At 45.6% G+C, this 12,022-nt stretch overlaps 1 protein-coding gene across 6 annotated transcripts in view; it reads left to right on the top strand.

Moving 5' to 3' along the window:
• The window catches only part of TSPAN12 (tetraspanin 12), a 64,591-nt gene extending 57,994 nt beyond the window's left edge, over positions 1 to 6,597 (top strand). For all 6 annotated transcript variants that reach the window (XM_072764899.1, XM_072764901.1, XM_072764898.1 and 3 more), the window contains one exon: positions 4,979 to 6,597. In XM_072764899.1, the coding sequence (XP_072621000.1) occupies positions 4,979 to 5,284 (306 nt within the window). In that variant the 3' untranslated portion in view covers positions 5,285 to 6,597. The remainder of the gene's footprint in view (positions 1 to 4,978) is intronic.
• The last annotated feature ends 5,425 nt before the right edge of the window (positions 6,598 to 12,022 follow it).

The raw sequence follows: 12,022 nt of genomic DNA, 5'->3' as shown, positions 1-12,022 counted from the left end.
TGTCTAGTGAGGGAATTCCTTTCGTTAGAAGGGCATTTTCTTGAAGGCTCTTTGTGTGTGTATATGAGCCATCTGTTTTTCTTTCTCTGCACGTCTTGTAACTTTTGTTATTGTTGTTGAGAACTAGACATTTTAAACCATATAATGTGGCAACTCTGGAAACCAGACTCTCCTGCCCCTTGCGAAGTCTGTTGTTGTTTGCTTGCTCATTAATAACTTCCTGAACGAATTCTGTGAAGCCTATATTCTTTGTCACGTGTGCCACTGAGGTCTGCTCAGCTAATTCAGGGATCGCTTAATGAATCAACAGAGATTTCCATTAGAGGCCTGAAACCAGCAGGCCTCCCAGTCCCTGTCAAGGGTTCCCAGAGCTCCAAGTTAGCCAGAGGTAAGACCTGACTGCCTTCCTTTCTTTCCTTAGGATGTCCACAGCCCTGCGCAGGAGCACTGCCCTACTCCCGTGCGTGTCACTTGTGAGATCTCCAGATCTCCCAGAGCTTGGCCAAGGTCCCTGTGGGCTACTCAAGCCCCCAGATTTTCCTCTTCGGCTTTTTGACTAGCTCAGTGTGTGCAATTATTATGCACTGCCTCGGGCAGCCTCAGTGTTTGTCTGGTTGCTTCTGACAAACACCCTCAGGGAAAAGGCTGTTGCCCCGGCAGAGCTCCAAATCAGGTTCAAAGAAAAACAGCCTTGCCAGTGAGGTCTTCCAGGGCACCAGCAGATAGGACAAATAGTGACAGCTCTCTGAGAATGGCGCTTTGAAGGCGCTCCAATGCTGTTTGTTGCCTCTGGCTTCCAGGCCACCGGTTTCCCTGTAATTATGGGCTGTTGATTTTCAAGGCTACTGCAGAGCTGGGGAGAGGAGATGCGGTAGGGCTAATTAAAATGTGACAGAGCTTGCTGTTCTGACTGGGACTCTGGTACTTTTCTTGAATAAGGCTCCGCAGATTGCTACAAGGTTTGGTTGATTTTCAGAGTCTAAAAAAGTCGATTGTGACTATTTTTGCTAGTTCTTTCATTGCTTATATGGAAGAGAGAATACTGAGAGGTCCTTTCCCTGCCAGTTCTGCTGATGTTGTGCTGGAAGTGCTTTTTAGCCCTATTTTTAAAGGTTAAAAAGTTGAACTCCTTAATTTCCAAAGTCCTCTCCCACTCGAGCGTATTCAATGTCAACTAGGGTATCACATGCCCCAGACCATCCTGGATGATGTGATGTACGGTAGCACCTTAATAGGTGTGGTTGTTTGAAATATAATTAGAGCAGACTTTCCCTGAAACTGAAATATGAAATACAGCAGACTCTAGTTTAGTTTTCATTCTCTGCCTGCTTTTACTCACGTATTTGAAAAAGAAACATTACCTTTCCTGCAGTGTTTTTAAGTTTGAATGAATTAGTCAAAAGGGTAGGAGACCTTATGCCAATAAGAAGTGTACATCATGATAAAGCTGCCTCATTCATCATGTGGTCCCACAGAAAAAGAACAACTATCGAGGTAGAATTTAAGTAGCAGTGACTCCCGAAAAGGTAAAAATCAAATGCTAATTGACTTAAAGCATTTCATGGGATTGAGGCATCACCATATGCGTTTCTTGAATGGTTCATATTTGATTCTGAAGTTAATTTTAATTATTATTACCGAGTTATTGATATATCCATTCTAATGAATCATTTATTTGCATTTTATAAGTACTGAGAATGTAGGTAAGGAGCTAACTACATATAATCCCCAGCCATTTTATGTCAGTTTCTTTTCTCTATAGATGGATATGGTGATCTGGAACTGGCAATGATGTTAAATACTGTATCCATATAAGTTAATTTTCCAGATGTTTGAAGCTAAACCTTTTAAATTTAACTGTCTTTGATGTGACCCTTTCCAAACTATATTAAACACTTCTCTGCTTCATGGGAAGGTGGTGATTGAATGTCTCAGTGGCACGTAGTCATTTTAGATACTTTTACTTCACTATCTTCAAAAACAGTGTCAGCCACCAAGGCTCTTATGAGCAAGGGTTGTTGTATCGTGACTCAGGAGTGGCACAGTGCTGCGATTTGGGTATTTTCATACTCTTGAAAAGTGTAGTACCTCGTACTTGCTCATCCATACTTGATTTTCATAGAGTTTCTATTTCAATTTGAGCTTTCTAATCTTCTGTGGGCAGACGCACCAGATCAGAGCTGACACCACTCTTACTTACCATGTACTAGACCCCACTCTAAGTAGTGTGTTTATTCATTTCATTTCCCCAATTACCCAAGTAGGTCAACACTATTATTATCTTTTTCAGATGGCAAAACCAAAGCGGAGAAAGAGTAAGTAACTTGCCCAAAGTCATGTAGCTTATAAGTAGGAGAGCAGGGACCTGAAATTCAGAATTCTGGTTCTGTGGTCCATGATCTTATAACCATTATTCTATCCAGTGTCATACAAAAATGCTTGTTGGAATTACACATAAACCTAACAATGAGTTGGCTCTGATAGACTAGCCGAATGGACTCCTTGGGAAGTATTTGAACTTTGGTGAATTTTCTTTGTGACACACAGAACATGTGTGTATGTCTGTGTAGGGGGTGTGTTCATGATGCACCTGCACATTTGTGTAAGTATTAAAAAAGATGGCCAGAGAAGTGATTTTAATGAACCAGTGTTAATTAGTATTAAATTATAAATATTTTAATCTCATTTTTGGTAAAATTGATTATATTTTGCTAATCTCTTGCTGTCAATTTGCATTACATGATTTACCATAAAAAGCTCTTGAAATAGGTCTATGACGGGTTTTACTTAATCTTTTGTTTCTTGAGAATAATGATTTACTGGAGTAAAGTCACTGATCACTGTCTTTGGAAGTCTAAGAATTCTGTATTGTTCATTCTTCTCCTCCAATATCATGCGCCAATTAACAACTGACTCAGTTAGTCTTGCTCTCCTTGATTTAGTTGAGTTCTCTGTGGAATCTGGAGAAGAAAACAAGGAGGCAATTTTCTAAGTTTATTATCAATTCATTTTTATTCAAGTAGCTGCCTCCACAGGGTAAGTGGACTGAGTGACTGTTAACACAAACTCAGAAGAAAAGCTTTGAAAAGTCAGGTTCTTCCCTGGGAGATAAATTTCCCATGGGTCTCTTGCATTTCTGCATGTCTTGTGCATAGAAGCACTGGATGCTTTTGTTCTGGACTATCTTTTCAAGGTGTTGCTTTTTTTTTTTTTTTTTTAAGATTCTGTTTGTTTATTTGAGGGAGAGTATGAGCAGCGGGGAGGAGCAGAGGGAGAGGGATAAGTAGACTCCGTGCTGAGCTTGGAGCCCGATTCAGAACTCGATCCCAGAACCCTGAGATCATGACCTGAGCCAAAATCAAGAGTCAGATGCCTAACTGACTGAGGCACTCAGGCCCCCCTCTTTTCAAGGGTTTTTGCACACAAAACAGCCTTGACGGTAGAGATAGTGTCTCCCTCCAGAGCAAAGGGTGGGTGTATTTACTCTCCAGTCTAATAAAGATAATGTCTTTCTCCAAAGCAAAGGGCAAGTATGCGTACCGCCCATCATGAAAGATTCGGGTTGCCTCAGCTTGAGGTTTCTCTTTGATAATGGCACCCGCTGTGTGGGCAGGCGTCGTCTGGCTGTCTGACTCTGCGTTGCCCTTCGGTCTTCAGGAGCTGGCACATGCTCTGGCCATTGCTGTCGCTATGAGTAATAGAGGCCTTGGTCTCTGTCCTCTGCCAGAAGCCCATAAAACTGTGGCAGGCTGATTTGTTTGTTCCCAAATAGAGGGAAATCGTAGAATCTTCAAAGTTCTTGAAATCTATTATTAAAAAATTATTTCCTAGACTTTCCTTTAGAATAAGCTTCCCTTTAGAAGAGTGAATTATCATTTCCATGTTGTGGAGGCAGCAGAGACATGGCCTGTTCTCTGTGCTTTGCTCACCAGAGACGTGACTTATGCCAGCAGTTACTCACATCCTCCCTCCTTTCCCCTGTCCCATCCCTTCCATTATCCTTAGTTATTGTTTATCTTTCTTTTCCCTTCTCTCCTTCTAGAATTCTGTTCTTTCACAGGCACCCCTTAGCCTTTTATGTGTAACACTAAACACAAACAAAAACCTTGCTTATCTTTTGAAGTCGTCGAGTGTCTTTGGCACGTAGGGGCGCTGAAGACTCTTTCCGACCCTTACCCAGTAGAAGTAGAACCTGATGTCAGGCCAGATAGTCCTCCACGTGTATTTCTTGGCAGTGGGCAGAAGTGTTTGCGTGCAGGGGGGGGTAGGGTTGGGGAAAGCGAATAGAGGGACTTCCACCCACCAGCATGTTTCAGCAGTGGACTGGGCAAGCATCTCTGATCTTTGGGGGGGGTGGGGAATCTCTCACCAAATGAGCTATCATTGAACAGCGAATACAAATAATAATAAGGAAACATTATTTTTGAAAAATTTGGATTGGTCTCTACCAGGGGTCAGCAATCTGTGGCCCATGCCCCGAATCTGGCCCGCTGCTTTTTTGTTGTTCACAAGGTCTCACTGGAATGCAGCCACGTGTGTTTGTGTACCTCCTGTCTGTGGTGGCTTTCTGGTTAACACTGGCAGAGATCAGTGTTTGCCACGGAGACAATATGGCCAGCAAAGCCTAAAAGATTTACTGTCTGGCCCTTTCCAAAAATAAATAAATAAATAAACTTAAAAAAGTATATCACCAACCCCCTGCTCTAGTTGTGTTTTATACCAGTGGCTCTCAATTTCAGGTTGTGAGGAAGACAGAAGAAGGGGAAAGCTCATCAGAATCACCCGGGCAGGCTTTTCAAAAAGTGCTCACTTCCATCTGCCCTTTGGTTTCTCATCGGTGCTCCCTGCTGAGAATCACCGTATTCAGCTTCTAGGATTCGAGTTGTTTGGTTCCATTAACTCATACACGTCACTTGTTTTCATTACTTTGGACCCTCTGTAACACATCCAACCTAATGCCGCGCTATTCCTTTTACAGGGTTGCGGGAAGAAAATGTATTCCTTTCTGAGAGGAACCAAGCAACTGCAGGTGCTGAGGTTTCTGGGAATTTCCATTGGAGTGACACAGATCTTAGCCATGATTCTCACCATCACTCTGCTCTGGGCTCTCTACTACGATAGAAGGGAGCCTGGGACAGACCAAATGATGTCCCTGAAGAATGACACGTCTCAGCATCTGTCCTGTCACTCAGTGGAACTGCTGAAACCGAGCCTGTCGAGGATCTTCGAACACACGTCAATGGCAAACAGCTTTACCACACACTTTGAGATGGAGGAACTATAGAAGAATGTCAACGGAGGAGACCGCAGAGTTGTTTTATTGGACTTGTGAATTTTTGAGTGCACACTTATCTGTTTCAGAAAAGCGTAGAGATAAAGATGTCGCCATCAAGGAATGCCCGAGCGTGTAGTTTTCCACCCTTTCAAGTGAAGAGGGACAAGTTTCATTTTGTAAGTCGCCACCTGGGCAGTGGTCGGCGCCCTTTATGATGCTGAGGGCAGATGTCATACCCACTTTATAGCCTGCATGAGATGTTTTCTGAACACACTTATGCTCCGAGGCTTATGCTGTGGCACAGCGTGACCAGCATCTCTGCATCCACGTAAACGTGCCGTGCTGTGACGGCGCGGGGCTGCAGTCGAGCTGGACGCTCCGCTGGCCTCCATAAGCTTGCTAGTGTATCAGGTACCAGTGGACTCCTGATGCAGGAAACTAGGCAGGGTTATGTAGTGAGTCGTATTACTTGGTGGCCTGTTCTTTTGAAAGTGGGTAGATTTTACATATGAAAACCCTGCAGCTGGGTGACTACCTAAATGTGATTTTTTCTGGTTACTGAAATATTCTTACTACTTATAAGAGCAAATTACCACGTTGTCTTAAACTGATCAGGGATCTATGTGTATATAAGAGTCTGTGCTAAGTCTGTAATTCAGTAGATTTCAGTTCCTATAACGTTAAGAATAATCATTGTGAGTGAAAAGGATAAATTTGTCCTGTATAGCACCATTATCTTTAACCTTTCCTGTTGATAGAGCTTTAAAATTCCGTTTCGGGCTCATATTACGTACATAACCGTTAATTTAAATACTTAACCACTAATTTTGAAAAATTACCTGTGTGATGCGTTGGAATCGTTGTAATTCAGAATAGTCGTCTGGTCTCTAGGAAGTATTAACAAGAACGCTTGCACATAATGTCGCTCATTCAGCAAAATCTCGGTTGCTACCTTTCTCCCAAACTAAGGCTCTTTTGAGGCTCGACACTTTTTAAAATGAGCTTACCTTTGTCTTCTCCAAACAAGAGGCAATAGTCCGCGAGTCTGAATATAATTCTACAGAGAACAGTGTTCCTTTTCTCCAGCAAAATGCCATGAGAACCATTAAAATAAGTGACAATTTAACTAGAGATTTTCTTTGTTTTATTTCACTGATTAAGATATTGTGGTGAATGACACAGATTATTAAATTTTTTACAAGAGTAAAATATATTTATTTGAAATGGGGAGCGTGCATTTTACTGTATTTTGTGTGTTACGTTTATTTCTCAGAAATGGAAAGAAAATTAAAATGTGTCAATAAATATTTTCTAGAGAGTAATAATTAGTCTGTGTCTAATTTCTATACATTATAAGCACTTTTACCACTCAACATGTTGAGCAAAAAGAGAGAAATATGAGAAAAAATCATTAGCAATAATAATTTCCAAACTCTGGACCTAATGTGTAAGAGGATGGGAGGAAAGACAAAAAGATGCCCGTGGACCATTCAGGTTTGTTTCTCAGCTAAATGAGAAATAACATGGTTGTTCGTTATAATATAAAATATGTACATCCGTGCTACTTTGTCTTTTCAGTGCTTTCACGTCCCCGTTTCTTAACATAATTTTTTAGGAGAAAATGAATCTAAGAAATGCAATGTTTGAAATGAAATGCCCGATTTTATCTCTTCCATCGAGTCGATGGAAAACTGAGTAAATCCTTTGCTCAATCGAAACCAGAAGCATCCCTTTTTATAATCTCAACACCCACCTCCCTGTAATTTCACCTAAATTTGAGACAGCTATGAGTGTTATTTGAGTTATTTGGATAATGATCAAATTATCCCAATGCCTGCTTTTTCGTTAATGTGTCTCCCAGAAAGAACAAGCATATATTGTGTTGACCTCAGTTAAAAGAAATCCTCAAATTATAAATAAAAGTCAATTTCTACATTTTTAGACTTGGCTGCTTTGATATATGACCTGATTTAGTACCCTAAAATAGCCAACATAAACAGAGGCCGTCATCTTCTCTACACTACACTGGCTAATGGGAACAAATGACATTTACAGCGAGGTCTGCACACGCCTCTTGTGGTGCAGTGCACTTGGAATAGTAAGACTGCAAGAGACCTGAAGGCGTGTCTTTAAGCTGGGAGGGCTGAGGGAGCTCACTGTTTGGGTGAGCTGCAAACAAAATTGCTAAGTATTTGGGAGTTTTCAAAAGCTTTCTTTTCTGGAAGTCACCACTTTTGGAAGTCAACATTGAAGATGATTTTCTTCTAGTCTAGTTAACAGCCCATTCAGAATGCCTGGAAGGTTCAGAAATGGCACTAGGTGGGGACACCTGGGTGGCTCAGTGGTTTAGCACCTGCCTTCAGCCTGGGGTATGATCCTGGAGACCTGGGATCGAGTCCCATGTCGGGCTCCCTGCATGGAGCCTGTTCTCCCTCTGTCTCTCTCTCTCTCTCTCTCTCTGTCTCATGAATAAAATCTTAAAAAAAAAAGGGGGGGGGAGAAATAACGCTAGGAGATGGTGTCTGTTTTCAAGCCCTGCTTGAGGGACACTGAGCTAGCCACACGTAGAACGAGGAAGAGAAGATGCAGTGAGCGGGGTCATGGTCACGGTGCAGGCAGGAGACAGAAGGGGTGGGGCATTAGGGCCACTGCACCGAAGACGTGGCCTGGAGAGCCCTCCGTGACTGCAGTTCAAACTGGGTGTCACCTGGGGCAGAGCTGGCCCCCTGATGTGGTGGGATGGCCCGGGGTGCTGGGGAGGAACCAGGGCAACAGAAATGGAACTTCAGGTTTTCCGACTTCATTTCATAAGGCAACTGGGGAGTCATGCAGGCAGGTTCAGAAGGTGGAGTGATGTGCAGCTCAGAAATCTAACCGGATGAACCAGTGATGAGGTGGTGCCGGTGAGGCAGGCACGGCGGCGACGCCACCCCCACGGGCGGCCACTCCTTACCTTGGGTAGGTACCCGGCGCTGCGCAGTTCTAGAACCCTCCAGGCTGTGGCAGGGCGGCTGGGCTGCTGTGGCTGGGCCCGGAGAGAGGATCCTCACCAGGAAGAGAGAAGTGAAGAAAGGGGGATGCATGCGCCCGATGACAACAGGGCGAATCCACAAGAACTGGCAGCAGATGGGGGAGCGAGAAGCAGCAGACGTGAAGGCTGGCTGGGGCAGGTGGGGGGACCGGTACCTGGAGAGCGGCTGCAGGGCAGTGGCTGGGGCAGGTGGGGGGCCCTCCCTGGAGACCTGCTGCAGGGCAGTGGGTGGGGCAGCAGGTGGGGGACCCTCCCTGGAGAGCGGCTGCAGGGCAGTGGCTGGGGCAGGTGGGGGGGCCCTCCCTGGAGACCTGCTGCAGGGCAGTGGGTGGGGCAGCAGGTGGGGGACCCTCCCTGGAGAGCGGCTGCAGGGCAGTGGCTGGGGCAGGTGGGGGGGCCCTACCTGGAGACCTGCCGCAGGGCAGCGGCTGGGGCAACCCAGGCTGGGCCGGCCGTGCACACCAAGGCATTGGGGCGGCGGGGATCCCAAGGGGCTCGCGGGCCCACAGGCCCCGGATTCCGCAGCATGGCCTGCGGCCCAGGGAGCCTCACCGGAACGGGCTGAGGCCGAAGCCAGGAGGAGGAGAAGCGCACGCAGAGCTCCCCTTTGTCTGAACCCCCCTCCGCCAGTGAGTCGACCCAGCCTCCTGCCCGTCCTCCGCCTGTCACTTCCAAGCAGGCTCCTCCGACCCGCCCCGTGAGCTACTGAGCTCCCATTTGCTGCCTCCACGCGCCTCCCAGGAACACGTCTGGCAGAGGCTGCCGGTCGGTCTTGAAAACTCACTCACTTTCTCTTAGGGCACGTTAGCGCATCCTTCTCCATTCACGGGCGTCCGCCAGGTGCCGGGCCACGGGGGCCATGGGGTCCTACGGCGATTTCCTCGGCTCTTTGCAACTTCTTTGCACCCTGTGTGCGTCATGATCCCATCTCACGACAGAAGAGGGATTCGGAGAAGTGGAGGAGATGCATGGAACCAGCAGGGGGCGGGGCTCTAACCCCCCCCCCCCCCCCCCCCCCCCCCGCCCACCCCCAGGACAGGGCGCCTCTATCAGCGGGAGCTCAGCTACGACCTTACAGGGAAAACCAAAATCCTCCTCCATCACTCAGTATCTCCAGGCCCAATTTGCCTCCAAATCCTGTTATTTTTTCCCCTTCAAAATGAGTATTTTTTCTATCTAATTTTGTTCTTCCCACTATTTCCCAGAACAAGTCCAAATAATCAGAAACTTTGATTGAAGTCATGCATTTCTGTCTTTTCCCACCTCTTGTTCCCTCTCATTGACCCATCTTGCACACACACGGCCAAATTCATTTTTTTTAAATTTTTTTAAAATTTATTTATGATAGTCACACAAAGAGAGAGAGAGAGAGAGAGAGGCAGAGACACAGGCAGAGGGAGAAGCAGGCTCCATGCACCGGGAGCCCGATGTGGGATTCGATCCCGGGTCTCCAGGATCGTGCCCTGGGCCAAAGGCAGGCGCCAAACTGCTGCGCCACCCAGGGATCCCCCAAATTCATTTTTTAAAAGATTTTATTATTTATCTATTTATTTGTTTTGGAGCAGGAGAGAGCAAAGGGAGGGGCAGAAGGAGAAGGAGAGAGCGAATCTCAAGCAGACTCTGGGCTCCGTGGGGAACCCAACACAGGGCTCGGTCTCCTGAGCCCGAGACCATGACCTGAGCCAAAACCAAGAGTCAGGTACGTAGCCATCTGAGCTGCCCAGTCTCTTTCATCGACACGTGTATCTCACGTATTTTAAGTACTAGTTTTGACAAATATATATACACCTATAACTACAACCACAGCTGAGATACAGAGCATTTCATCATTTCTAAAAGTTTCAACGTGTGCCTTTACCGTAGATCCCTACAATCCCCACTCCAGCCCCGGGCAGCACTGACTCACTCTGCATCACTCACGTCCTATAAAACACAATTCCTATCATGCCACTTCCTTATCCAAACCCTGCAGCAGCTCTCTTAAGGCAGAGCTTTCCAGCTCACACGTGTATTGTCATGGAGGTGGCACGTTGGGCTAAATGAAGGTCGGAAGTGAGTAGCCATCCCAGACCTTGTCTAAGTGTGGACCATGGGGAAGCAACAGCTCAGCGCCCAGGTGTGGCTGCAATACAGGGTTTAAGCAAAATAGAAACGAGTTTGTGTTCCATAAAACATATCTGTGTGAGTAGCCCAAGGAGTCAAGCCCTTGTCTCCTGAGACTGCTGTGCTATGGCATGTCCCTCGCTCACGTGGTCCCAAATGGCTCACTCTATTCCTCATATGGGCTGAAGAAAGGGGGAAGTAGAAGGGGGGGCGGCACGCTTCTTCCCTTCAAGGGCTTACCCAGAAACACACGTCACTGCCGCTCACGTCTCACAGCTATGAGAGGGAGGGGAGATAGTTCTTGATCCAGAAACCCAAGTATCCAGTTAAAGCAGGAGATTCTATGACCATAGGAGAAGGGGAAATCAAGAGAGGTGTCAGCTAGCAATCTTGGCCACATTCCTCAGTGCTTGCAGAATAAAATACTGAATTTGAACTTATTTTTCCAGACCTATCCCCATTTACTCTCCCACAGGTTAATCTATACTAGCCACGTGAGCCGACCACCGTGCACTCATTGCCGCTAATGTAGTGGCATGAATCTCAGGCATCCTTGATTTTGCTCACATCATAGTGCTCCTCTGACATATCTTCATGTCCCATAGGCTCACCTTGCACTCGGCCTTTTTTGTTTTATTTTTTAAAAGATTTATTTATTTATTTATTTCAGAGAGAAAGAGAAAGAGAAAGAGAGAGAGAGAGAGAGAGAGAGAGAGAGAACACAAATGAGGGGAGGTGCAGAGGGAGAGGGAGAGAGAATCCTTAAGCAGACTCCCTGCTCAGTGAGGAGCCCAAGACAAGGCTCCATCCCTGGACCCTGAGATCATGACCTGAGCCAAAATCAAGAGTTGGACGCCTAACCCAGCGGAGCCATCCAGGTGGTCCTACACTCAGCCTGGAAACCCCAGCTCAGCAATCACCTCCCCTGTGCAGCTTCCCCTGACCACACCAGCCCACGGCAGACCTCCCTCGTCTGAGCCCAGCGTTTATTTGTTGTCATGATACCTACTTTGATTCTTGTGTTTTCTATTTTATAACACTATTTTTCAGTTATATTATTGTTTTTTTTTTCTCTTTGTACGTCTGTTTTTCCTTGAGAACAAATATGCTATTTTGTATCCCACTCAACACTTTGCATACAACTGGGTAGTGTTTCCTTAGGTGTCAGTGCGTATCTATTCACTCTATGTGTGAGTTAACACATGCATGGATTATGAGTTAGTTAAATGAGTCAAAAACTATTGTCCAAAATGATTCCAATAAGGAGAAACCACTCTAAAGGAGGCCATCTGTTCTTGACTGGGATGGAGGACACTGGGTTATCATGGGCTAAGTACTCATTTAGCTATAAGTGGATATAGATTGAATCTGCAGATTGCAGTTAGAGCTCAGGTCTTACAAATGTCTGAGTGAACTATCAAATTGTACTTGTGGTCTAATAATATAATAGTGTGTTAGATTTATAAAATGCTTTTATGCCTGACCCTTAACCTTTTAACTTTGAATCCACATTTGTTAAACTGGGAGTGTACAGAGTCAAAGCTGAGTTCACATCACTGAAAATAATCTCCGTGGAGAGTTAAGGATGGTAGCTGATCACTGATTTTGCAATT

Source organism: Vulpes vulpes, chromosome 7 (assembly GCF_048418805.1).
Source record: "Vulpes vulpes isolate BD-2025 chromosome 7, VulVul3, whole genome shotgun sequence".
NCBI classification, from domain to species: Eukaryota; Metazoa; Chordata; class Mammalia; order Carnivora; family Canidae; genus Vulpes; species Vulpes vulpes.
Note: the sequence above shows the minus strand (reverse complement) of the source record. Positions and strands in the feature narration are given on the sequence as shown.